The sequence below is a fragment of the Daldinia decipiens genome, assembly GCF_022478715.1.
Source record: "Daldinia decipiens strain CBS 113046 unplaced genomic scaffold F4813scaffold_10, whole genome shotgun sequence".
Taxonomy (NCBI): Eukaryota; Fungi; Ascomycota; class Sordariomycetes; order Xylariales; family Hypoxylaceae; genus Daldinia; species Daldinia decipiens.
Window position 1 is genome coordinate 704716 of NW_026054553.1, and position 26006 is coordinate 730721.

General features: G+C 46.0%; 13 protein-coding genes across 13 annotated transcripts; 7 read left to right on the top strand and 6 right to left on the bottom strand.

Annotated features, from left to right (window-relative positions):
* Window positions 1-129: 129 nt before the first annotated feature.
* On the bottom strand, window positions 130-1932 carry F4813DRAFT_354514 (galactose mutarotase-like protein). The gene is made up of 2 exons (XM_049242764.1): window positions 790-1932; window positions 130-714 (listed from the first exon to the last, which is right to left on the bottom strand). The coding sequence occupies exons 1-2, from the start codon at window positions 1655-1657 to the stop codon at window positions 332-334; spliced, it is 1251 nt and encodes a 416-aa protein (XP_049101264.1). The 5' UTR covers window positions 1658-1932; the 3' UTR covers window positions 130-331.
* Window positions 1933-3872: 1940 nt separating this feature from the next.
* F4813DRAFT_354518 (P-loop containing nucleoside triphosphate hydrolase protein) lies at window positions 3873-6007 on the bottom strand. The gene is made up of 4 exons (XM_049242765.1): window positions 5612-6007; window positions 5331-5548; window positions 4929-5254; window positions 3873-4869 (listed from the first exon to the last, which is right to left on the bottom strand). The coding sequence occupies exons 1-4, from the start codon at window positions 5790-5792 to the stop codon at window positions 4059-4061; spliced, it is 1536 nt and encodes a 511-aa protein (XP_049101265.1). The 5' UTR covers window positions 5793-6007; the 3' UTR covers window positions 3873-4058.
* Window positions 6008-6177: 170 nt separating this feature from the next.
* F4813DRAFT_354520 (uncharacterized protein) lies at window positions 6178-7913 on the top strand. Its single transcript, XM_049242766.1, has 2 exons — window positions 6178-6841; window positions 6890-7913. Exons 1-2 carry the CDS (start codon window positions 6564-6566, stop codon window positions 7203-7205), a joined length of 594 nt encoding a protein of 197 aa, XP_049101266.1. The 5' UTR covers window positions 6178-6563; the 3' UTR covers window positions 7206-7913.
* Window positions 6820-7913, top strand: F4813DRAFT_354521 (uncharacterized protein). Its single transcript, XM_049242767.1, has one exon. It carries the CDS (start codon window positions 7497-7499, stop codon window positions 7722-7724), a length of 228 nt encoding a protein of 75 aa, XP_049101267.1. The 5' UTR covers window positions 6820-7496; the 3' UTR covers window positions 7725-7913.
* Window positions 7914-7962: 49 nt separating this feature from the next.
* F4813DRAFT_354522 (hydroxymethylglutaryl-CoA lyase) lies at window positions 7963-9692 on the top strand. The gene is made up of 2 exons (XM_049242768.1): window positions 7963-8435; window positions 8499-9692. The coding sequence occupies exons 1-2, from the start codon at window positions 8133-8135 to the stop codon at window positions 9318-9320; spliced, it is 1125 nt and encodes a 374-aa protein (XP_049101268.1). The 5' UTR covers window positions 7963-8132; the 3' UTR covers window positions 9321-9692.
* On the bottom strand, window positions 9563-10843 carry F4813DRAFT_388011 (uncharacterized protein; the record flags this gene model as incomplete). Its single annotated transcript, XM_049246636.1, has 2 exons — window positions 9563-10234; window positions 10295-10843. The coding sequence occupies 2 exons, from the start codon at window positions 10841-10843 to the stop codon at window positions 9563-9565; spliced, it is 1221 nt and encodes a 406-aa protein (XP_049101269.1).
* A 1228-nt stretch (window positions 10844-12071) lies between these two features.
* On the top strand, window positions 12072-13987 carry F4813DRAFT_388012 (Gcd10p family-domain-containing protein; the record flags this gene model as incomplete). The annotated part of the gene is made up of 2 exons (XM_049246637.1): window positions 12072-12157; window positions 12226-13987. The coding sequence occupies 2 exons, from the start codon at window positions 12072-12074 to the stop codon at window positions 13985-13987; spliced, it is 1848 nt and encodes a 615-aa protein (XP_049101270.1).
* A 231-nt stretch (window positions 13988-14218) lies between these two features.
* Window positions 14219-14855, bottom strand: F4813DRAFT_388013 (ARP2/3 complex 21 kDa subunit; the record flags this gene model as incomplete). The annotated part of the gene is made up of 2 exons (XM_049246638.1): window positions 14219-14398; window positions 14472-14855. The coding sequence occupies 2 exons, from the start codon at window positions 14853-14855 to the stop codon at window positions 14219-14221; spliced, it is 564 nt and encodes a 187-aa protein (XP_049101271.1).
* Window positions 14856-15553: 698 nt separating this feature from the next.
* F4813DRAFT_354529 (uncharacterized protein) lies at window positions 15554-17944 on the top strand. The gene is made up of 2 exons (XM_049242769.1): window positions 15554-15939; window positions 15996-17944. Exon 2 carries the CDS (start codon window positions 16025-16027, stop codon window positions 17366-17368), a length of 1344 nt encoding a protein of 447 aa, XP_049101272.1. The 5' UTR covers window positions 15554-15939; window positions 15996-16024; the 3' UTR covers window positions 17369-17944.
* Window positions 17945-18688: 744 nt separating this feature from the next.
* On the top strand, window positions 18689-19984 carry F4813DRAFT_354530 (uncharacterized protein). The gene is made up of 2 exons (XM_049242770.1): window positions 18689-19366; window positions 19434-19984. Exons 1-2 carry the CDS (start codon window positions 19020-19022, stop codon window positions 19954-19956), a joined length of 870 nt encoding a protein of 289 aa, XP_049101273.1. The 5' UTR covers window positions 18689-19019; the 3' UTR covers window positions 19957-19984.
* A 1419-nt stretch (window positions 19985-21403) lies between these two features.
* F4813DRAFT_354531 (uncharacterized protein) lies at window positions 21404-22452 on the top strand. Its single transcript, XM_049242771.1, has one exon. The coding sequence runs from the start codon at window positions 21545-21547 to the stop codon at window positions 22169-22171; it is 627 nt and encodes a 208-aa protein (XP_049101274.1). The 5' UTR covers window positions 21404-21544; the 3' UTR covers window positions 22172-22452.
* A 5-nt stretch (window positions 22453-22457) lies between these two features.
* F4813DRAFT_28100 (uncharacterized protein) lies at window positions 22458-23681 on the bottom strand. Its single transcript, XM_049240490.1, has 2 exons — window positions 23260-23681; window positions 22458-23190 (listed from the first exon to the last, which is right to left on the bottom strand). The coding sequence occupies exons 1-2, from the start codon at window positions 23488-23490 to the stop codon at window positions 22744-22746; spliced, it is 678 nt and encodes a 225-aa protein (XP_049101275.1). The 5' UTR covers window positions 23491-23681; the 3' UTR covers window positions 22458-22743.
* A 719-nt stretch (window positions 23682-24400) lies between these two features.
* On the bottom strand, window positions 24401-25767 carry F4813DRAFT_395207 (Phosphoenolpyruvate/pyruvate domain-containing protein; the record flags this gene model as incomplete). Its single annotated transcript, XM_049247671.1, has 3 exons — window positions 24401-25013; window positions 25046-25594; window positions 25669-25767. 3 exons carry the CDS (start codon window positions 25765-25767, stop codon window positions 24852-24854), a joined length of 810 nt encoding a protein of 269 aa, XP_049101276.1. The 3' UTR covers window positions 24401-24851.
* Between the last annotated feature and the right edge of the window lie 239 nt (window positions 25768-26006).

Below are 26006 nucleotides of genomic sequence, written 5' to 3' on the forward strand. Positions count from 1 at the left end.
CCCTAGTCTTAGCAAAAGGGAGAGTTTTCACTGCTTAATCAAGTATCCCCTATATTAAGTTCTACAAAGTCTAGAGACACATTAATCACACAAGGAATCTACAGATAGTCAATCCTATCGTCATAAGCATTGGCCAATTAAGTATATTATATAAGTAGATACGGCGCCAACACCGGTAGTATCGACACGGCGCTAAATAATGTAAATACCCAATATGTATAACATCTATTTACCGCGCCACCCGAGGTACCACCTAAGGCATGGTGCCGTGGCCGCTTTAATTATTATCATTATTACACTCGTCTTCTCCATCACCCCCACAAGCGCCCGTCTAAGATGACGTGGTGGTGTTGACGCTGAAGACGTAGCTGGCCTGGAGGACGTAGGGATCGCCTCCGGGGCCGAAGATCTGCTTGGACTCGCGCTGCCACTCCGGGTGGTTGATGGCATCGATCCAGTCCTCGACCTCCATGACAAGGCAGCCGTACTGGGGGATTGTGCGGGGGAAATCCTCGTTGTCGAAGAGACCCTGCGACGTCTTGAGAGGCATCGTGCTGTTCTGACCGTTGCATGAGTACATCTGGAATGCTTCCTGGTCCGTGTACACGTCGAGCTGAATGCCAGACCATTCCGACTGAAGACGGGCGACGAAGCTGCCCTCGGCGCGCCAATCATAGGGGCCCTCTTGACTCCGGTTGATGATCCAGCAAGTGTCTAATTAAAGTAGGTTAGCTTTCTTATCCAGAATTTCCGTTGTGACGAGTTAGTGACGAGTTAGGAACGATTTACCGTAACCAGTGCAGTTGAAACCGCAGTTACCCTCCGCTTCAGGCTTCTGAAGGTCGGTCCCGAGTTGCTTTGGTGCGCTCCAGAAATCGTTCACAGATCCCTTCTTGTTGGCGATGATGTCACCTGTCGGAATTAAGATGTCGTCAACACCAACTCGCTGGCCGCTGTAGGGCAAATAGAACGTGTGGTTCAAGGCGGTGTTAGTCTCGTTATTGGCAAAGCCGTCCAAGTTCCAATACGTATGACTGCTGAGCATGATAGGCGTTTTCTTCGTAGTTGCGATAGCTACCAGCTTAAAATCCCATGTGAAATCGTGGAGAGTATAGGTGACGTAGGAGATGACCTCGCCGGGAAAACCTTGCTCGCCGTCGGGATCGACAATGGAAAAGGTTATACTGTCATTTGAATGAGAAACGACAGTGAAGTTGCGGAAATCCCAGCCATCGGGGCCGCCGTGCAGAGTATCAGCACCTTCAGGAGCTTCCGGTGTAGGGTTCTCATTGGGCTTAATGTGGAATGTTTCGCCATCAATTTCAAATGTGCTATTCTTGATCCGGTTTGCGTATCGGCCCGGTACACTGCCGAGATGAGGATGAGCTTTGTCAAGCGTATATGCTGTAGCGTTGTCGAAGCCGGCTACCACATCTCTCTCGATACCGTACTTGTCGTGGATCAAGAGCTTTGCGACGGAAGCACCATAAGGGATGAACGCGGCTGAGAGCCCCTCGCTGTAAATCCAATAAAAGCCATTTTCATTTGGGCCCAAACTGCTTGACACATGACTGGTCCCAGTACCGCCAGGCGATTGCGCTGAGGCCAATGGCAGCAATAATGCTCCCAGCGAAGCGAGGCTAGTGTTTAGACGCATGTTGACTTGAGGTTGAGACAAGCTTTGCTAGTTAGCATGCAGTTTTGGTGTCGCCGCAATTGACGGTGAGGGAGGAAGACAGAGCAAAGCAAAGCAAAACGACAGGAATCCTGGGGAAGGATTCGTGACTTATATGAATTCAGTCATCAAAGGATAAACCCCCGTCGAGAGAAACTTGATTTGGTTGGACAATGGAGAATACACTTCATCACGTTGACTTGTTACAGGGGGAGTAGGGGGAGTAGGGGGAGTAGAGCTGGGGAATTTTATTAATCTCACCTGCATCCGAACTCAGTAGCCCCAGCAGCCCCGGCGATCCCCAGCTATGGCTTATGCTAGTTTGTCAAAAGCTACTCCGCTTTCTTGGAAAAGTTGGGGTAAACGACGTAACTTAACAAGGCAGTGTTACATTGGCCTCATCTAAATCCATGTGGTAACACGGCACGAAATCAGTAAGTCGCTAATACATACGTTGGAATCCGAGTTGGATTCGTGATTTGGTCGTTTTCTCAGAATGCTCAGGGTCATTCGTACGTAGGGGCCCTTTGTTATTGCATGTTTGCGGGTCACAGTGCAGGGTGAGCCAACATTACCCCATAACTCCGAACCCAAGGTGTTGGATCGCTACAATAAAAGCTGGGTAGTTAGGTACCTAGGTAAATATTGTAATAACTGTCCGTAAAGAAGCGGTATGAGTTAGGCGTATGTATTACCTAGAGGCGTCAACTTAGGTACCTACCTACCTAGGTATGTATGTAGGCAAACTAGAGTCTTACGAGAAGAATCTCTCCACCAACACATTACAGGGTTACCCGATATGTATCCTAGATAATTAGAAGTATTCTCATCTTCCTACTTACCTATTCCGAAGCTGAGTTGGTAGCATACTCAGGCTCTTTGTAACGAACCTCACAGAGTTGAGTTGACCAGAGCCTCGTGGACTAAGAAAGGTCAAACCTCATTCGAGCTCATTCGAGGTTGTGCTTGCTGAAGACTTGTCTAAGCCGGCATTATGTTACCCCACTGGGGGAATTTGGAGATGCTTTTCCTTAGTGACGTTCAAGGCTACAACATTAAGCTTTGGAGGGATCTTCTGTGGAACTCCAGCCCTCCAGCCCTCCCTTCAAGCACCTCTTGTGCCTTGCATACATTCCTCTCGCTAGCATTCATAGCTTAGCTCGAGGCACATTTAAGGTAATGTATGATTCGTCAGAGTGCTTCCGGCAACATATAGCAAATAAAGAGAAGAACATTCGAGGCTTGCCCTCGTGATTCGAATAGGTCTTTGAGACAACATTCCCAATCTGTTCGTGGCAGCCGCTAACCTCTATAGAAGACTTGTTGGCGTTGAAGCAAACATGGAAAATATGGGAAATAGCGGAAAGGATATGAAAGTCACCAATTGGTGCGAGAATTCGAGTAACACAAGAAATGGAGCACGTGAATGGTGGATTTTTGCAATTCTGGAACTAGGAGGATTTGTATCTCCCGAGTCGTTATATACATGTAGGTACCTAACCTAACCTAGGTACTTGGGCATTATGTATACTTACAGTGCGGGGTTCCCCTTTTGGACAGGGCCAGCAAGGCTAAAGTGGTCAACCCGGGATACGTATGTACATACCGTAATCCTTCAGAGCTCCAGGGCTTTAATAGTATGTTGACATGTTCCCCGCGTCTTAGCATCCATCTCGCTTTTGATCGGCTAATATGACGTCGAGATGGCTCAGCACTCACTACCTTCACCTTAGGTATACTCGAATAGCCTCTTTCTAATTGTTCCGGTAGAACGATATAGCTCCCTACTCTAAATTCTATGCATATTTGCTGCTATACAGTTTTATATCAATACCTACCTACCTAACATACATCCTTAGCTCTGCTTTACAAAGCGGAGAGGAGATCTAGAAGTGGGTATAGAGTTAGCGGGCTTTCTTCACCGTGTATTTCGCCGAGGCCTTAAATAGGTAGCTGCTTAGGTTACCCGTAATGATGGGCGAATAGCCCAGTCCCCGTCTGTTATTCCCGAGTACCGAGTGAAACTACCTTAGAGTTATATCCGTAAATCGGCCAGAAATATCACCAGCCTACTTCAAGACTACGGGACTAGGTTGGCATCTTGATCCTATCGTTTATATCAAATCTTACCACGATGATATGTTGAGTGATCGGTGTTGAAGAAGAAAATGCTTGGGTTATGTTCCAATATTTCAGTTATTAGGGTCATGCGCTGAACAATATCTCATTATAAGACTTGGCTCATGTAAATATATTCTTCCATGATAATTCCAAACTCAATGGAACGACCATTGTATTGAATGCTGATCAGTAACCTGTACTCCGCCATATACGACTACCCTATACACATCTGTCGCGCTTACGCCCCCTGTTGTTTAACTGATTATACGTCGACAAGGTTCTCCTCCTCTGGTGCATCTGTGTCCTTAACACCCTTATCGTTTCTCTCCTTCCCCTTTCCCTTTCGATCCGTAGACGAACGTTGATAATATTCGTTAATGATCTTGGCGGGGATACGGTTCAGGAGCTCTTTAGGGAAGATACGCAAGAGACTCCACGCGATATCTAGAGAGTCATAAATACTCCGCTGTTCGTATGCGCCCTGTGCGACGAATTGTCGCTCGAATTTTTCAAGGAATTCTAAAGACAATTTGTCTTCGGCGGACAAGGCCTCCTCGCCGACGACAGCTTTCATAGCTGCAGCATCGCGACCAATGGCATATTTCGCGTAGAGTTGGTTGGACACGTCACCGTGGTCCTTTCGGGTCATTCCCTCACCAATAGCAGATTTCATGAGACGGGAGAGAGATGGTAGCACGTTGATGGGCGGGTAGATACCACGGTTGTCGAGCTGGCGGTCGACGAAGATCTGGCCTTCGGTGATATAACCCGTCAAATCGGGAATGGGATGCGTGATATCATCGTTAGGCATAGTCAAGATGGGAATCTGGGTGATGGAACCATTTCGGCCCTCGACACGACCGGCTCGTTCGTAGATCGTTGATAAATCAGTGTACATGTAACCAGGGAAACCACGTCTACCTGGCACTTCTTCTCGGGCAGCAGATACCTCACGAAGAGCATCGCAGTAGGCCGAAAGATCTGTAAGAATGACTAGAACGTGCTTCTCAAGTTGGTAGGCGTAGTATTCGGCGGTAGTAAGTGCAAGACGAGGGGTGATGATACGCTCGATTCTGTTTGTTATTAGCCAAATCTCCGAGATATTTGAAGAAGGAAAGGAATGCTGCCATACGTAGGATCGTTTGCAAGGTTGAGGAAGAGTGTAACACGCTCCAAGCTACCGTTCTGTTCGAAATCCTGGGTAAAGAATCGGGCAGTTTCCAAGTTGACACCCATAGCAGCGAATACAATGGAGAAGTTCTCCTCGTGGTCATCATGCACACCCTTGTTCGTGGCCCCCTTTTGCTTAACCAAGCCAGCTTGTCGGCAAATCTGGGCGGCAATTTCGTTGTGAGGTAAACCGGCGGCGGAGAAGATAGGAATCTTCTGACCTCGGGCAATCGAGTTCATCGTGTCGATAGTCGAAATACCGGTCGATATCATTTCTTCGGGGTATACCTAGTAACATTGTAAGCGATGATCTTTCTTCGCCTTGTGACATAGATTAATATGTAGCATAGGGACGTGTACGTACTCTTGAGTAGGGGTTGATAGGGCTGCCGTTGATGTCGAGGTAATCCTCAGCCAACACTTTAGGGCCCTTGTCGATAGCTCTGCCAGATCCATCAAAGATACGTCCCAGCATGTCTTCTGATACGCCCAGCTTTAAGCTCTCTCCCGTAAACTCGACTTTAGTCTTTTTGACGTCAATGCCTGACGTGCCCTCGAAAACCTGCACGACGGCGCGGTTGCCTGCAATATTGAGACATAGTTAGAGATAGAAAGGGTTCGGTAAATAAGTTTTCAGTCGCTCACCTCGGGCCTCGAGGACTTGGCCGGATCTCTCTGTTCCATCAGGGAGTGTTAGGGTGACGATTTCATTGTAGCGCGGGAATTTGACGTTATCCAATATGACTAAAGGTCCATTGACACCGCTGACGGTGTTGTACCGAATTCTGGGTACGATGGAATACGAAGAAGATTCTCTGGGATCCATGATGTTTCAACTGCAGGTGTACTTGGTCCAAAGGTATGGTGGAGGATAAAAGTATAGCTCTTCCAAATTGAGAAGCTTGGTTATGATTCGGCTATGAAGCAGTTGATGTCGAGCTCCAGCCACCGTTGACGTTAAAATTACAGCGTTAACCTGTTATCCTGTTATCCTGTTATCCTGTTAGATTGTTAGATTACAGAAGCGGGAAGCTCTAAAACCAGACCCGCAGACCCGTTAGGTATTGTACAAAAGCTCCCACTTAGCTGGCGCAGCACCCGGAGAGTGGGGAACAGCCACAGCAACTGAGTGTCACATTATTGGACAGATAAATACGGTCTGTGCACAAGGTTGTGGATCCATGTGATACTGCACCCATGCACCTAGAATAGGGGAATAGGTTTACCCCCCTTATTGATATAGGGTTTATAGTAGCATTATGCGCATGTCTCATCAAGACTAAGAATAGGAAGCTCCAGGTGCTTATGCGTATGTGGCTTCTTGAAACCTACATATAAGGTTACTTTATAGATATGGTAACTACCTCGGTAGGAAGACATTGACATCAACACTAGTCTATCCTACTTGCCTTATGTCTTCTCTACATGTAGATAGTAGCGGATAGTCTCACAGCCATTACTAGGTTCGTATATCCATGAAGATACCTATCCATCATCTTATAGATGCTAATATCAAAATGCTACATACCACGTAACAACATTTATATAAGGCAAAGATTACACACGGAAGCTGAAGGTTATCATAGATAGTCGTATTATGCGATTATTAAACTGCCTAATACAACACACCCGGCGCGCACAAGCTCAAGCCATACTTAGCGATCCGCAGAAACAGCACGACATGGAGGCACCAAAAATTTTAACCCGGGGGGTGTGCTACTGTGCCATCTGTGGCGGCCCATTCGAACCCCCTGATTTTATGAATAAGAAATCCAATATAACTTTTGGCTATAATCCGGAAACAGTCAGTAAAAAGCAAGCCTCCTGGATCACGAAAGTCCGTGTGTTATTAGAACAGATTCCCGGTGATAGAGGGTAAGGTCTCCCCTTCTGAATCGATGTTCGTGTAGCTAAGTCTTCTAGGGGATATATATCTGGAGTGGGAAAATTCCAGGATGGCTTTATTGAGCTCGATCCCGAAGACGATGATAACCGCCCCATACCTAGCCAGATCAATTACGATTGCTATAAAACGAATTTAACGGCGAGACCATTAGGTGCCATCCCCTTCCATTGGCCATGCTATGAAATATTAGCCAGTGCCCTATATCCTAACACGAACAACCCAATTCATCATGTGGACTTAGATCGGCTTTTCTTGACAATGTTTTTGCTCACAGAGAATGGCGTTTCGCTAGCCATCGAGTCTGGTGCTGAGGAACGACAAAAAGAACATTAGGAATGCCGTACAGGCGAAGAGTTTTTCATTGCAAACCCAGCTCCTTCAGCCGAATTGACATTTCGTGTCGGAAAGATCATGGCAGGCGTGCGATTCCCTAAGTCACCTCCAGATTTTGATCTTGGAAGCCGAGTGATAAATGACCCATTCAAAAAACTACCATCCGGTATCATCTACTTGATCTGTCAGCAGCTCCCCGCCACAGATATTCCTCTATTTGCCCAGGCGTCTTAGTGGGTTAATGCTGTCCTTCGCAAAGGTAACTTCTGGAGGTATCTTATCAAATACGGCATGCCTTGGTTCATCGAAATAGAGGAACTTATTAAACTAGGCACCTTGCGCCGCGAGAGTTTATTCAGAGGAATTTTTTTCTGGGCGTTGGATGCAATCCAAGACTACACAGGGCTAACAGGTCCTCTCGTACACGTTGCAAATCGGCGGCGAATATGGGAAGCCTGCGAGGACATAGCATTGACCTACTATAATAACGACGTCAAACGCGCTATAAGAACAGGCTGAATGATCGAATAGAAGAGAATATCAAATTTAAGTTAATATTAGAATGCTTCATTTTGCTCTGGTTCTATAAAAAGGTAACCTAAGGGGTTCATTAATGGAATAATACAGAGATACGTTAATCAATTATGTACATGTAATTAACCACGTTAGCACGTGATCTGAGAGAATGACTTCATAGGTAACCCCGGCTTTACATAAATAAACTAGGTTAGAGCCATTAGTAGCCGAGCTCTTACAAGGTTGATCCGTTCTAAATCCATCTACCCCATTTATAGCTTTGAATATGTACCTAATCTTTGAATTTGTAGCTTTGAGGAGCCGTTATCAACGTCGATAGAAGAAGAAAACAACAATCCGGGGTAGCATGAGAAGGGTAGTTACGGTTTAAATTATCGATATGAATAAAAGATGGCGTTACTACGCCCAATGATCCAGTTAGCTCGCTGGCGGGTACCAGCCTATGCGCCATCAACTCTACGACGGCGCCTTGCGACAGCTTCCGACGTAAGAGATCCAGCCTCGGCAGCCCAACAACAGCTGCATTCCGACAACCGAGTTAAGATAGTCGAAGTAGGCCCAAGGGATGGCCTACAAAATGAAAAGAAATCAATTCCTCTAGCTACTAAGATCGAATTAATCGAGAAGCTGGCTAAAACTGGAGTGTCTGTCATAGAAGCCGGGTCTTTCGTCTCCCCGAAATGGGTACCGCAAGTTAGTCTCTCTCGGATTGCGGACAATGTAGACAGAAGCTGACTTGGAGAACTCTTCTCCTAGATGGATAATTCTAGCGAAATCCTCGAGCATATCCTGACGAACAAGATCCCCTCACCAGTCCCAATTACATATTCTTTCCTCGCCCCCAACGCAAAGGGTGTTGAAAATGCAACAGCCCTACTCCAAAAGCACCCGGGTGCCTATCTGACGGAAGCCGAATCGTTCTCAGGCGTAGGTGGTAAGCCAGCAGTAGAACTTGCGGTTTTTGCTGCTGCAACTGAGAGTTTCTCAAAGAAGAATCTTAATTGCGACGTCGCGACCTCCCTCGAAAAGTTCAGAGATGTCATACAAGGGGCGAAACAGCTTGGTATTCGAGCACGGGCTTATATATCGGTTGTCTTAGGTTGCCCTTTCGAAGGATACGATGTCAACCCACACAAGGTGGCTGAAATTGCTACTTCGTTGTTGGAGATGGGAGCTGATGAGATCTCCCTTGGGGACACGACAGGGATGGGCACTGCCCCTCGCACACAAGAGCTCTTGAAGTGCATGGCAGCTGCAGGAATACGGAACGAGGACATCGCCATGCATTTCCACGACACGTACGGCCAGGCTCTTGTGAACACGGCTATTTCTCTGGAACGTGGCATCAGGACGTTTGACAGCTCTGTTGGTGGTCTCGGCGGTTGTCCGTACAGCCCTGGAGCTACTGGAAACGTGGCCACCGAAAACATGGTGTACTTTCTCGAGAGCTTGGGCATGGAGACGGGTATTGACCTTGACGCTATGACAGACGTTGGACAGTGGATCTCAGAAGAGTTGGGTAGGCCAAATGACTCGGCTGTTGGCAAGGCCGTGCTTGGGGCTCGTAAGGATGGGTAGTATTTCTACATGTCTACACGATGATGATATGTTTTAGTACAAACAACAAATGTATATATTTGATTGTACCTGTTGAAACGCATACCGCAAGGACTGTTGTCGGGGTTTCATTCACACTTACTATGCAAGACTCATGAACTTGAGCCCGGTATGCGTATGGCAAGCTGCGTAAAAGACTTAACTATTGTACAGGCAAAGCAACGCAATCACTCATTCCGATTTGTTATAGTCAGTAAAAACTGCTATGTCCCATCCTTCGCTATCCACTCATCAATTCTTGCCTCCTCAGCCTGGATATCCTGATTTCCAGGTAAATAGAGCCCTGCAATCTTGATGCAGTCGTGAGCAACTCCCGAGTTGCTTTCTAAGATACGGTATGCCGTTGCGAGGCGAAAGAATCTCTCGCCGATGTGGATGGGTAGAGGTTCCCAATCTGTCTCAAGTTTTTCAACCGCAAAGAACGATCCACTTAGTGTCTCGAGCAGAATGGGCCAATACTCCCGAGCTTGCTCCAAGCTGCCCTGGTTTTTCAATATTTCCATGATGATGATAAGACCGGCAACTTGGTTCATGTGAAGATAAAATACAATTTCGGCGATATGATAAGGGAATGCATCACTAGGATCGCCAATGGCTTTTATTCGTTGCCATAGAGGACTGCCAGCAAGACCGATCATCTGCATTGTAGACTTTTTCCATGTCTTCAAAGCCTTAATATACTCGCCTTGCAGGAAGAGATCGTCTCCATATAGTTTCACCCTGTTGAGAGCCTCCAATAGCGGCCACGGTTCGAGCTGGGGATCTTTTTTGACCTGTTTTGTGACATCCCTAGCTAATATCCGACAGATATTGCCTTCCAGCTTGAAGAAAGGGATTCCGGCAAGGTATTCTCGGTAGGGCTGGACAAGGAGCGTCTATTTAACAGTTAGAAATTAACAACCACTTGTATTATGTTATTATGTATTAAGACTCACTTGCTTTGTAATGCCTAAGTAATTGGAGGATGTGGTGTTTCTGAACGGGTTGTAAAGAACGGCACGATGATCAAAACTCTCAGGGGAAGGTTCGAGCCAGTTGAGCGCCTCGCAGAACAACGCGAAATCCTTCTGAAGAAGTATCATGTGGTTCTTTGGGGCTGGGCTGGCATCTCTGATCTTGATAGAGTAGCTCATGACGAAGCCTTTGAAGTTTCTGATAATCGCTTTGCCGATAGCTACGATAGGGATCTCCCAGGCAGATAAGAGATGGCACAAGTTAACGCCATGAGTGACGACGCGGATGAAGAGGTGGTACTTTAGCATGACATCAATAGCCTCATGTGATATTTGACGGTTAACAAGGAGGATTGCAGTGTCGAACTTGTAATGTTCCAAGAGTGGAACGAAAGAAGTGTAGGACTCGAGGTCCTGATGCACTCTGGTCAATCTCGGCTCGGGGGGCGACAAGGTACAGAGAACGAGATGATAAATAGAATTTCTAAGTTCAGGAGGGAGATCTAAGAAACGAAAAGGAGTAGACGCCATATTTGCTATTTGAAACTGTAAAGAATAATAAAGAGTGCAAAGGATGCAAATAACGTATGCAGCAGACAATTCCCACTTCACAAAAAGATGATATAGACCGGAAAGAATAAAAGTCAAGGGGCTGTAGGGAAAATAGAGAATGTTGTATGGGTGTGGGATTGCATATCGAAGATAAGCGGGCGCGACTACTAGTAGTTGTAAGTTGTTGACAAAATTAGAAGTCGTGAATACCTCAGGAGGGAAGCGGCGACGCGTATGGGGGCGGTGTATTTCATGAGCAGTACCTCTCGTGGATGTCGCGTTGCTATGTTGGTAACGCTATGCATGCTATTCACTGTTAGTCACCTATTTACCGATAACCACCACCTAAGTACCTACTTAGGTAAGTTACAAAAAAATCTACCTACCTATGCTAAAGTTCATGTACACTACGCTGCTTGTTACTTTTTATTTGCTCTTGTCCCCCCTTTTCTCCCCTTTGATACACCGGTTTACTTTATCGTCCCAAGACTAAGGGATGTCATCCAATCCCAGACGTAGTTCCCAGACGTAGTTGTGTAACTATTTAGTAAATAGATTTTCACCCTTATGTTATCGGTATCTAGATAGTATCTAGATAGACTCGTGCTTTCTTGATATAGCAAATAGCACAATCCACACTTCACCTTAGAATAGGACTTAGATAAGACCTTATTGATACATAGATACTTATGTACTGAGTTTATCGCAATACGTAAATTACTTCAACATTCTTATATATGCTAATAAATTAACTAGGTACCCAGGTAGAAAGTCTAATAAAAGATAATTGAGCTGCAGTCCAGTCTCTATAAAGATTGACAAGAGAGTTTGTTATAGACTTAATAGATATATACATATACCCGTTAAAGAAAGCTATAACGACTAACTAAATACTTAGGTATACTAGGTACCTAACCTAATTCAAATTGAGTTGCATCGTGGTTTCCTCAATTCCAAGTTGATACCTCCTATTCAACTACCCCTATTCTTAGATATCTTATGTAATCAGGTAGCATAATCTGATCTCTGGGGCTCTGCTAGGCTTGCTTCCCCACGTGGCTTTGGTCCCACAGTGGGGTTGCACTCCGAATCTGCAAACCAGGGTCAATCAACTTTAACCTCCAAATTTAGTATAAAAAAGTTTATTCGTGAGATCAACGCTACTTTAAGATCTTTCGAGTCTCTCGCAGCCAAGACCAAATTCGAGATGCACTCATCAGTCCAACCCCATGCATGGGTTGCTCTAAAGCTTCCATCTGGGAACCTTCGAGTGCTTGAAGTCACACCTAATACGTATGTCATCTATATCGTCGTGGATTATCTTAAGTAACTGCATCGACTGACATGTATTCGTCCTATAGGACCATCTCCTTAGGGAAGTATGGGTTATTCCCAAGCAACCTCATAATTCACCGGCCCTATCACCTGACCTATGAATTGCAAGACAAGCAATCAGGAGAAAGTTTTAATCGCTTGCGCATCGTGCCAGCTTCTGAGCTGTATAATGATATACTATCTTCTGATGCATCAGCTAGCTCCCTAGAAGGAGAAACTCCCACAACAAACGAAGGTGATGATGCCGAGAGCGCTATACCGACAGGAATCGAGTATTCGCTCGTCGATCCCGAATCTGGTGCTGTTGTTGCTCGAACCGATCGTGTAGAAATCGATGCCTCAGCTCGTCAGACCCTGACAGCAGAGGAGATAGAAGCCTTGAAGAAAGACGGCACAGATGCAGGAAGAGATATAATAGCCAAGTTATTACTATCACATACGGCGATCGACCAGAAGACGGAGTATTCTTTGGCCAAATACAAATTGCTCAAGACGAAAAAGTATATTCGAAGATTCTCCGTTCTCCCCATGGATGTGCCAATGCTCGCCCACTGGCAATTGGAAGTAAAGGACCCGAGTAAGATACTAGATATGAGAGATGAGATGATAGCACTATTAGGATGTTGGGCCAATGTGCATTTTGGTGGGGAGGATCAATGCGAGAATAGTGGTACCGAAGAAGTTGACAATCATGAGAAAAAGAGTTTCGAGTCCACACCCGGTCGATGGCTTGTCGTGGATGACACTGGTGGTCTTCTAGTGGCGGCTATGGCAGAGAGAATGGGTATTCTCTACCCGCCTGAAAATGGGGCCTCGGAAAACCAAAAGGAGTATTCACATAACCAAAAAGTTATGTCAAACATGGGAGATGCTCTCTCTAAAACAAGCACCGAACATGGCAACTCAACTATGGAAACAGTACCACAAGGTCACGATTCTGCAGAGCCAAAACCCCCCGAGAGTACAAAAGTTTCGCATGGAGACGGGAAATCGCGATGTAATGATGCAAAGGTACCATATGCGAATTCTAATACCCTCACTGTCATACATGCCAACCAACAGCCGAACCTAACCTTTCTACGGGATTATGGCTTTGATGTTACAAATCCTGCTCAACCAGCAGACCACCCATTAGCCTCTCACTTAATGACCATATCATGGTTACAACTCGTCAAGCCGGATTTGGACTTCACTTACGCTTCGGAAATGCCTAACGTTTCGTCTGAGGTGCTCCGCTCGTGGAAACCCAACCGTCGGGGTACATACCACCGCAAGCGCCGCCGTTGGGCTAAGATTCGGCATGTTGTCGACACTACGCGGAAAGGCGAATTCTCTGGGTTGGTAATTGCTAGCACGATGGACCCTATCTCTATCATGCGTTACGCAGTGCCGCTCCTTGCCGGTGGTGCGCCCATAGCTATCTACTCGCAGTCTATCGAACCTCTGACAGCGCTAGCAGATTGTTATAGCATAGCACGCCGCGCAGCTTGGGCATCAAATCCGCCAGAAGAGGCGGTGGGCAAAACCCTTCTGGAGCTGGAGCAGTGGCCCGGTAACGAGGAGTTCCCGTTAAATCCGGCCCTCATATTAGGAGCTGCGCTACAGACAAGCCGTGTCAGGAAATGGCAGGTTCTTCCTGGACGGACACATCCTCTAATGACAAGTAAGGGCGGGGCGGAAGGGTATATATTCACGGCTTGGAGAGTTAGGCCTGCGGAAGGCAAGATAGAAGCTAGAGGGAAAGCTCGCACTAAGAAGAGGAAGCTCGAAGTGTCGAGACAAGAATAGGCTCACAAGCAGGCTGAATAGAAACATGGCTGCATTTATCGGCGTTACAAAAGTCGGTATCATAGGACATAAGGTATAGCACTCTAGCATTAGCTAGTTTCAGTCTAGTTTTCAGGTCGCATATATTTGCGATTGATACCCATACCAAGAATTCTCCTTACTTGACGGCTCAATAGGCTTCTTTTATATCTGATACTTGTTCGTTTCTGTGTATTGTAGAGCCACTACCCCCTACAATGACTTGCCCATGAACTTCCTCTTTGTAAAACTTAACCACCACTTGCTGGGCTTGCCATCACTATCTTCTTCGTAGACTCGTGCTAATAATCGCGAAGCCAGCTCTTGTCGCACCTGGGAGAGATACTGTCGTAGTTGCTCAGCATCCTGCCTATCTCGTGGTGGTTCGTAGATCTGCATGCTGAGTTAGATTTACACTACGAACCCTGTTGTTCCTCTATCTGGAAGAAATTATGCTAGAACGTACCTGGTTTAAAGGGAATCCAGGGTCACCTGGAATGGCGAAGTTAAGATCCAGGGCAGTGTTGAGGACCTCCTTCGTGGCGTCCCTTAGGGAGTGCTGGGGGCGGATCTTGCCGAGGCACTCGCTCACGAATAGGATGCCGTAGATTAGCAGCCTATCAGCCGGTCCTTGGATCTCGAAGTTACGGAAGAACGTATTGGCACGGAAAAGCGAGATCACCTCGTCTAGGATATCATAGGACTCGGCATCTGGGTCGGGGCTTTCGTTGGCAGGCAGAGGTGGGTTGGGCTGCGGTAGCACGTACGCGGGACCACGGGTCTTGGTGCGGAGGGGGAGTAGAGGGAAGTTCCCAACTAGACGTGGAATGTTGGGGTCATTGTTAAACATAGAGTTGTAGGCCTAAGTGATAATGGATCTTGTTAGCTAAGATGAAGGTGACTTGTGGTATTAGGCTTTAGGAGATCTTAAGACAATTAGGGGGTTATCAAGGCGGTAATAAGAAAGCATATACCGGCATCTTGTCAAGAATTCACCGAGACAATAATTGGTGATAGCTTGACAGACCTGCAATTCTAGATATGTCGGTATGTATTGCAGAAGGGAGCTCCTATTTCCTATTTCTCTCTGTTGACGCCTAGACTCGCAGGGCTTGGTGCAGCTGAGGCTGACGTCCCTGTGTAAATTGTTAGTGAGAAACGTCACTAGGTACCTCATTCGGATAAATGCCGGTACATAATGCCCGACTTTGTTAGGAGTTGAGCAGGGGCATGCATAACGTTATGGAAGTACCCCGCTCTGTATAGGCATGTACCTACCCGCCAGGTTGTACAAACCTGCACTAAAGATAGATGACCTGTCACTAACCTTAATTAGGCTAATAAATGACTTACATCCACAATCCATGGAGCATCTGACGCCAATCTTGGCAGTTAGTTCTTGACGGGATCGGGGTATACAAGCTATAATTGGTTCATGCTAGGTGTGGCGTTGATTGATCTAAGGCTGGAGCCTAGCCCTAACTCTACTTGGGGCAATAGAAGATCAGGTGAATTCGCGCAATAGTGGTGACTACAACTACTTGACCGCATTCAAATTGCCAGCGCAATCCACGTTTGTTTGCGGGTGGAATGCCCCTCTAGGTCGCGTCTTTCTCTCATCCACTCCCATCGTTCATATTACCGCCCGGTATCAGAACTGTTGCATCCTTTGCATTCACCCCTTACTTTGCACAGTTCCAGGTTACGTGATCGGTCGAATAGGGTTTTCTTCTTTTATTTTATTTAGTTTGTTGGAAGTACTCGCTACCTTTAAAAACTTCATTACGATAACGGAAACAAATACCTAGGCGCATATCGTATCGTATTGCACCACACTCCTATTTATCCAAGATACAAATACAACTGCAGCCTCTTAAATCTTGCCTTACTTTAAAATTCGGTTCACCTTTCAGTGAGTTTCTTCCAAATAACAGGTAAGTGTTTTCTTTTCCTTTACTTTTACCTTAGTTATACTAACATCTTTTTCTAGGGGATTAACATCCTGGCATCCCTGTCGTTATGTTATCTAAAGGATCCCGCGTGACGGCTTCAACAAAAGTAAAGACTAAGCGCAGGCAACTCTATCGCAGAACAAAGTATTGCAAAGTCTTATCTCCAGGAATCGGGTCACTTTACGATATTCTCCACGACCATGCTTCCACCGCACTTTATGTCCCACCTCTGTGTTGGACTGAATTCCACACACAAGTGTTAGGTTGTCGATTTGTGCAACAACCTCCCCAGACTACACCAGTACCCTCGTCTCCATCATCTCCATCTCGAAAATCACAACATCCTAAGGTACCACAAACCGTGGTGCATATCAGCCGTGCTCTCGACATCATAATGAAGAAGAACGTCTCTACCTACGAGCAGAACGAAGCAATGAAGAGCGTCTTAAACGACCTATTCCCTAACCAATTATCTCCAACTGACCTCTCAAGTCTTACCCTTCGATGCGGAAAAGACCGATATATGAGTGGAGTTCGGTGCCAGGCCCTGTATAAGGACTCGATTTGCTCAAGCTCATTTGAGTCGACTACTACCTGCTCATCTGATGTTTCGATAATAAACAAAGAGAGAGATACCAGTGCCCCCTATAGCGCACCGATACTAGCCTACCTAGACCGTGACTATCTAAACCATATTAGGAGAAACTGTTTCCGGGTATCTTCTGGTCCTAATGGATCATTCAATGGTCCTATACACCGCTTGCAAAAGATCCGATCGGAAAAGTTAATGCCGAAGAATCCAGACGAGGATCAGTACATCCTCGCCACCATGCTAGCAATGGCTCAACAGCATGTATATGGAAATATGTTCACAGGGGAGGGCTTTTTGCCGAAAGATGTCGATATTCGTGTCCTGACAGTTTCGAAAGATGACAGTTCGTTCGTCGTCTATTCAAGCGTGGTGCCCACAGCATTTCTAACCATGTTCCACGAGCCCGGAAAATCACCACGAGGAAATGCCAAAGTTACAATCAACTATCAACATGTCCCAATATGGCCTGTTCTAGGTCTCAAAGAACGCCTAGGACAGGCCCTTGGCAGAGATCTCATTGGTGAATTCGATATAGATCGAATTGAAACTTTTGAGGATGAGTTAGCATCCGATTTAGAAGGAGGTAGCAGCGACAGCTTTGATGAAAAATTACAAGCTGTGCTTCAGAAACTTAACAAGGAAGATGAGTCGATGTCCAATACAGCCCAAACAACACCCTCGCCTAAGCGCAAAAGAAAAATATTCTCGGAAGTCTTTAATGGAAGCTTCTCTGAGGATTACGAGTCCTCCGGCTATCCAAGTGAGTTACTGGCGAAGCGCAGGCGTTTAGAGGAAGGTAGGGTTGGCGTCGTCCGATAACGCAACACCGTCCCAGGTTTTTTAATGAAACCATGAGGATATATGAATGGGTTACTAAGATATGGACAGGAATGAACAATGGGCCGGCTGTGGTACCGCCGCCGGATATTTCATGGTTTTTAGAAGGTTCCCTGGTGTCCAATGATCAAACACCAGAGCAGTAGGAACCTTCTTGCAGTATTTTGGGGTGTTTTGTAGTTTAGGGGATGGAACAGAGGGATATATCTGACAGCTCCGTACAGTGGGCAGACCAGTTGGCAGGGTTTTATTAGCCACAGCCAGCCTCGTGGCTTATACCAGCCGATTGTTATTATGCGACGATGATTACGACGATACGAGACACTCAGACGTGTACCGGCTTTGCCTCCGATCTAAAAGGGACGATACGCAACTTTTGCTTAGCATTTTGGCGCGCTGCATTTTGTCGAAGCAGACAAATTGCCTATGCATATTGTGTTATTAGGGTTGCCTGCATAGAATCATAGCTTCGAAGAAATCTTACGATTTTACCAGCCTCGCGGTTGGGACTTCCACAAACCTATAATTTGACAACCAGTGATGTATTATTCACAATATGATGGAAACCTTATAATTTCATCACGAATGTAGTGTGCTGTGCTACTCTATTCATTCTCACTTCACTATTTAGATAATCGTCTGATATTATTACTTAGAAATCTCAAACATACAGCCCATAGTCACCATATCTGTACCACAACCATCCAGTCAGACCTTAGATGTCCAGGTAGAATGGCGATTCTTGGCTCAGTTCACCCATTTAACTGACTTTGAAGACCAGCAACTTGTGTAGGGGATGTATCATAGTCCACTGTCATGACGATTCAAGTCACGATCTGTATGCCTTGCAGCTGGATAATAGCAGCAGTACGCCAGGTATTTAATCCACAGACATCCTTTGCCTATCCCTCCTTTTTTTAAAATACAACATCAATCCACCATTGATAGAAACCTAACTAAATATTCAACTACACCTTCTTACGTATCTTTTTGATCCGGCAACCAATTTCATCAGATTCCAGCATCATCTCAAGAAGTATAATCGATTATCGGCCACTTGACATTATACCACCACCACGACGGCCTCGCCCGAAATATATACCCCTCGGGTTAAACTAGGCCAATAATGTCCGCTTTCATTTTGGAGATCCGGAGCCAGAAGCTCCTACTGATTCTCATATACTTGGAGATGTTGCTGCTACGTTATGGGGCATCATCGGGCAAGGGAAGCAGGCTGCACAATCATCCACTGGAACCGAGTGCAAAACCCAAGGCTTAACATTCGACAGGCTACCATTCGATGTGAAGGTTTCTATATTCGAAATGGTCGGCTTATTACCAAGCTGGGTCTACTTCAGATACAAATATGCAAAGCTTGTTGAGCTTTGGGGTGGTAATCAGGAAGTCTATGTCAATAAAGAATGGCACGAATCTCACCAGTTGCGAAGGGGCCTAAGCACCCTCGGCTTCTTAATCGACAAACCAACCGGTGCAGAGACACTCGCCGACCGTGTTCTCCGCCTCTCTGTTGGAAACAACGGCCAAGTCAACCCTATGGCCTACGAGAAGAGAGATAGACTGGTTCTTCTTCGACGACTGTGTGATTATAGCGCTCGATGGTGAGAATTGGTCTATGCCTCATTACATCCACAGCATTCGAACCTGTGTCTTCAGGCTCGACAATATTTTTGATGGCACAGTTTTTCGTGAATCCCAGAATCCACCTCCTGATTTTATATGGTCCCAATGTTCACACATTGAAGAACTTATAATTCTAGTCGGTGGATTTCGGAAAGAAGTTCCACCGTCAAGAATGAAGGTAATTAAAGCTTTCCAAGCTAACCTGGTTTCCTTCAAGGATACGCTATCCGAATTTGAGGATGAGATGTCCGAGCATGAAGATACACGATACGTCAAATATCTTCTCGAATCTGAGAGGTATATGATTGAAGATATTAGCAGGCATTGGTCATTGGCTTTCTTAACCAAGTATCAGCGCGGGTAGAAGTGGTTGGACGATGAAGATGGTTTGCGATGGCTTGCCTACCCAGTACATGATGACAATAATGAAATTTCTATTTGGTTGGCAACCCCTGAAGGACACGACTGGCTTGGGCATGATTGGAATGAAAGTTCTCAGCCAGGTTCCCGGTTCCCGGTTCCTGGCATCGGCATCCGGTTGGTGGTGGTTGGCGTCTGATTTTGGTTTCCCATGGCTAGAAACCGAACAAGGGCTAGGCTGGCTTGATACTCATATGGGCCGGAAATTTCTCAAAATTAGACAAGCCCTACTGTGGTTAAACACCGGTACCTATACCTCATCGAGCCTTACACCTCTTGGAACACAAGTTTGGAAAGCCTGGTTCAATACGGTTGCGGGAATAGAATGGAAATTCCAGAATTGCCCTGACGGAAACCCGCCGGCGCCCCCACGACCACCTCAAAGAGACTCAACCCCGCCTCCGAATGTTGAGTTTCCCATATACTTCAAAAATCCACACTTTCGAGGATGGCGTTTTGTTATTTGTCCGGAGGAAATTGCTAAGAGGGCAGCAAGCCGTCGAAAATAAGGCCAAGGAGAATGAGAATAGTTAGAGGCCATAATGCTTAGGTACCTTAGGCATCTAAGGTTGAGTTATTTTTGACTTAATTAGATAGTTACATCTTTAGATATCATATCGTCAACTGCGCGTATGTCTCTGGTCATGTTTCGTCTATAAGTAGAAAAGTGAAGAGATAGATCTCGCTAAATAACTTCTTCTTTTCTAGAAAATTTACCAATAACCTTATTATTTATCCTGTGATTGGGACCTTAGACATCATCATGAAGAGCGTTATACTGTACAATATATGCGTATGTGTAAATTCAACCCCCAGTTTGAGAACCTGGTGTTACAGACTAATGCTCCAACGTGGCTGCCTTACTAAAGTAGCTGGGACAACTAGAGCCAATAACGGCTAAATATTGGAGAGGAGACGGATCAGGGGGGTCTAATAGATCTGTTTACTTTGGGTAACTAGATTTAACAAAGTAGACAAATCTGTGAACTAAACTACCAAATTGTAATTGTTAGAGATACCCCTTGATGAATGTCATACGTAGAGTGAATGTTAGAAGTAGCAGCGAAGCTGCTGTATAGTAGCTGTGTAGTAGTATGAATCTATTGACGCTTGACCTTCTATCCTCTTTCGAGGGCGCTTCGCGCCCCTTATATTCTATGTAGATCTATGTCTAATTCATACTAGTCTCACTTGTCCCCTGACAGTAATACCATCAAAGGAGCAAATATACGGAAGGTAAAAAGAAATAAAAAAGAAGGATCTCCTTATGTATCTAGTCATTAATTTTACAGTTATCACTTTAAGTTTAATATTTAACCTATACTTAAAGGAAGGACTCCAAGCCTTCCTGACGAATATCTTGGTATTAGTTATTTTACCACTTTGACTCGTATTGTTACTGTTTACCTAAAATTAAGACTTAACTAGTACTATACTTTAACGTACTTAAGTATAGGTTCGTTACAACTGGGGGTTGTTTAATAATACTAGTTCTCTCTAAGATAATATTTTTAACTAATTTTCTAATAAATGATAACTAATGCGTGCTTTTAAGGATATGAGATTATAATGAAAAAAAAAACGTACCGGCCTATCTTACTTACCCAGTAGACTTCGGCATGACATTCTCGTATATAGTATCAGCCATCAAAATAAAAGCGCACTTAACTGGTAAGCAACTGAATGTAGAGTGATATGTGGCGATATATCTCGTATAAAATACCAGACGCCATCCCGTAAAACACATAGGAACATAAGAATATTTACAACCCAATATATGGCGGGTTGTATGCAGCTAAAGGCGCAACATGAAGCCCGAAAGAGGAATATCGAAAGCGCCATGTGACCAATCAGGCTGACGCCCGCACTGTAGCTTAACGTAGTATGACGCCTTAGAACCTCGTATTCCATTAACTCCCTTAGAAGTGAGGATGGTGAAAGTTGCATTGGTGATAGGAAATGTAGCTGTATTGAGCCGAAAAGGAGAGGTTTTTGTATAAAGGCTAGATTATCTACCATTATGTCTCTCATCTTTAAAATAATAAATAATATCATCAAGGCAAAGATACCATAGGAAACTCTTAATACGCTGATAAAATGTCTTGTTCGCTTATTCTCTTTGCATCGGCATTTGCATTAGCCTTGGCGCAAAGCAACTATCCAAACCAATCCGCACCTTTCAATCTCGTCCTGTCAAGCGATAACAGCACCCTGAATGGCCTTAAGCTCACCGCTTGTCACTCTGGAGCTGCCGTCGAGTCATTCTGTCTCGACGATACCGTAGAAGAGCCCGAGTTCCAGACATTCTTCTTCAATGGCTCAGCCGAAGCACCCCAGGACCCCAACTACCTGCCTTCCGGTCTGATAACATGGACTTTCACCGGTGGCCAGCCGCCTTTCACTGAGAGCACGGCAATGTCACTCATGTATAACCCAGCTTCCAACCTCGCGTTTCCGCTCATTTGGCCCAGCAGCGACACCGCTCAGCCTGTTTCCTTCACCGAGGATGAGCTCTTGGCCGTGGCGGCCAACATCGATGATGCGGTCTCGCCGCCGCAACCGTTTGAGAACTATGTCACCTATTTGACCGATCGCTGGGCTGTGTGCACGACGTATTGGCAGGGGTACGGATATGTTGCGCTTCAGTATGTCCTAGGAAAGGAAGAGCCGCAGAACCCTAGCTGTCAACGGGTGACGGTTAAGAGAGTCTTTGTGGAGTCGTGAGAGACATTAGGACGCCAGCGAGCTGGATCATGCTCTAAGCAACCAGGATTGGGATCTATGATACACACATCATATTATCTTCATGTATCCTTCTTAGATATATAATTTTACTCTTTGATTATAATGTTACCATGGAATTAGACTATCGAAATGGAGGATGAACCTGTCAGAGATACCCGTTGATTGATGTCATACACAGAGTGAGTGTCTAGGATAGGTAGACCAAGTAATATATTGTATTGATCTAGTAACGCCTGGCCTTCTATCCTCTTACGAGGGCGCTGTGCGCCCCTTATATAGTAGATAGACCCCTGTAGATACCCCTACCCACTAATACCCTGACAGAACCATGGAATGTTGATATATCTATAACATAGGTCCCTTAAATGATAGCAACATTAGAATAAACTCTAATCAAATACCATACCATACGCCTAACCCTTATCCATCACGCCATTGAAGTTATGAATCAAATTAATTTCCCGACCAGTCCCCCATAGCAATACCAATGCCACCCTAACTCCTGCTGCCCAATGTTTCGACGTGAAGATTCATTCAGTGCTTCAAGGGTTTTAACAACTCTTGTTCTGTCTAAAGCAGCCCCTGCTCATACCGAGCGAGTCCGGAGCATCACTCAAGCCCTGGAATACGTCGTCCAAGTTGAAGCTGAAGTCAGAAACACCGCACGCCTTTCCAATATAATCGCTGAAGAACGAGATAGCATCAAGCCCGTTCTCCACGAACGTCTTAGCACCTTCGACGGCTTTCTGAACCGCGGTCACAGATGCGCCTCCAGGCACAGCATCAAGACCTTCCTCGACGAGGGTCGTCACGGCCGATAGCACCACGGCGCATATCACGTTGTCTAGCTTCGAAAGTCCCTGGATGACCACATCAAGGAATGCAACGGCTCCCGAGAGGTCGCAGATACACTCGCCCGGAGTAAATTCGTTCCCGTCGTCGTCTTTGTCTATTGTGCTAGGATCTAATTTGTCTGTAGGCACATCTGGACCTTTGCACTGCAGTTAAATCCTATATGTCAGTATCATTTCGATTTTGCTAATATTAGAGCAAGGGAGGCCACATACACCAACGGCGTTCGGGTCTGACCCCGGATTTTGCGCCGGGCAAAATATCTTACACGGGGCGAGCTCCTTCTCTGTGTTTCCAGCTCCGAGGTATGAGAGACAGATGCCTATCCTCCCAAAGTTGGCAATGGTGTCGGCATCTGAGCGGGGAATGACTGCAGCATAGGTCGAGCCTAACAGCCTAACTAAAGTTGTAGTATATAGGCACGTAGATAGTAGAGTGATCTTCATCGTGAGGAAATAATAGACGTTAAGAACCAGAAATATAAGGAATAGCTAATCAAGGTTGGTAAAAGTTGAAGGTCGAAGTGTATCTTTCTGAGATGGATATGTCTTTGGTATGTAGTTCTGCTTTTCTTGACAGTGGTTTCGAGTTCGTGGGTATGATGGCTTTAATAGACTACCTACACAGTTAGATAAAGGTAACTGCTTGACAGGCTCCCTGACTTTAGCAAAAGGGAAACATTAAATAAATCTACTTATACGATAGTCATTAAGAGAATTTAAAAACAAACCAGTTATACGTCAACACCTCCTAAGTCGAGAGCCTTAATCATGGCTCGTGCGAATACCTAGCACGCATGCATTCATCTATTTTCAATCATTACACCACATGCCTGCGCCTCATCAGCTGGGCCATCTGGTTACGACCAACAGCAAAAGGGCGAGCCAGAGAGGTGTGTACCCAAGGGGAATTCTGCCGGGATGGATTCTATCCGGAGTTATCTATATAAAAACTGGAAGACGACTCGTAATAAGAACGCCAAGAATTACCTACGGACATAGGGATTGGTGGTTGCACATGATAAGGATATTCCTATTCTTTGGGTTGGGTATGTTGACGAGATAGGGGACCAGTAGTGATAGAACTAACACGTCGGCCATTGTTTCGAAACAAATCCAGCTGATAGCTGTTAAGCCTTACTTGATGTCGGGCGCTTATAGATCGGATGTCGCATCTCCCGCGAACGGGATATCCTGAAATAGAAACTGGGGGAATCCCGCACCACTTGATTCGCCAGTCAGCCGCATAGCCCCCGAGAACGGCAGTCCATATATTTGTCCCTCACTGTGGCTCTTTATTGATATTCACTGCCCTCCGGAATTTGAGTATTCCGCTTGTTAGTCCCGTAAAACTATTAAATAAACCTTCATCTATTTGTTTATAACGAAGCGAGCCACGCATGCTTCGCATGTGACAAATCATATATCTTCGTACCCGTGCAGCCTCCAATCGTTATTGAATGAGAAAGTTTGTGGCCTTTGATCAGGAGGACACCGTATAGGAATGGATATTTCCCACGACAAGACGAATGAGAAAAGCCACAGCATATCTTGGCAGAACGCTACTTACTGGAGACCTCATCTGCTTCCATGATTGCAGTGTTTAGACGGTAATGGAGCTTGCCTATCTGATATCACTAATACACTACAGACTCAATATTCTTTTTGAATATAGATTGGGGTAACTGAATGATTAGGATTGGACAAAGGAAAGGGGGGTTCAGAGGGACTATTACCAAACTTCGACTCTACCCCTTATTGTCTACTCCGCAGTGAATGGTTATATTTCATGGAACTCCTATAAGCTCTCAAGCCCCATTCGCGAAACTTGCACCCCCAACCTCCTTGTCAAACTCAACGCAAGCCGACAGTCCGCACAGTTCGAACACGTCCCTCACACCTCCATCGATCTTCCCATCTGCCTTATACCTATTCTTTATCTCGCCCGTGCTCTTCAGTTCCCGGCAGAACTCGCGCATGGCGATGTATACACTTGTCATACCATACCGGCTATAGGCCAAAGGACAATCTTGTATCCCAACTCCTTCGCCTCCCGCGTGTTGACCAAAGGTGTGACGCCACCGCTGACCATGTTTAGAAGACACGGGGTAGGCGCCATATCCTTAACTACTTGTGCCATCTGCTCTTTCGTCTGCATCCCCTCTAGGAACGCCACTTCGGCACCGGCTTCCACGGCGGCTTTTAATCTGCTAACTGCCTCCTCGTAGCCCCGTGACTGCAGCGCGTCAGTGCGCGCAATAATTACGATATCCGAGCCCATGCGCGAGCGCGCAGCCGCAGCGGCCCGGATGCGTGCCACGAATGGAGGGGTATCAACGAGCTCCTTTCCGCCGAGATGTCCGCAGCGCTTAGTCGTGACTTGGTCCTCGATATGAAATGCTGCTACCCCCTGGAGAACGTACTTCTCGGTAGTACGGGCGACCATCAGGGGTCCGCCAAACCCGGTATCGGCATTCGTCGCCATATCATCGACGGTTGTAAGACCGAGGTCCGGCTGCCCGAGACGGGATGCAGCTGTTCCCGCGCCCGTCTGACCCGAAGTCAGTCCAAAGATATCCGGGAAAGAAACCCACTGGCTTGCGGCTCGAGGAGGCGAGGTCCTACCATGTACAACGCGTCAAAGCCTACGTTCAGCGCCACGCGGGCCGTAAGTCCGTCATGTACGCCCGGACATATAACGGTCTTTTCCGGATCAGCAAGCATCTGCCGAAGCCTCGTTCCAGACTTATGTAGTCTGGGCCATTGAAGATAACCGACACGTAACGACAGTTTCGTAATCTACAGCGCGCGATTGTCTAAATTGTCGTAAAACGAAATCTTCCGTAAATACTACCTAGCTTTGATTCACCGAGTCCAAGACGCTCATTTGTATCTACTTCATATTGAAACTTTTCATCTTCGCCTCTCCGTCCTCGGGACGCCCGGTTCATCTGGAACTTACG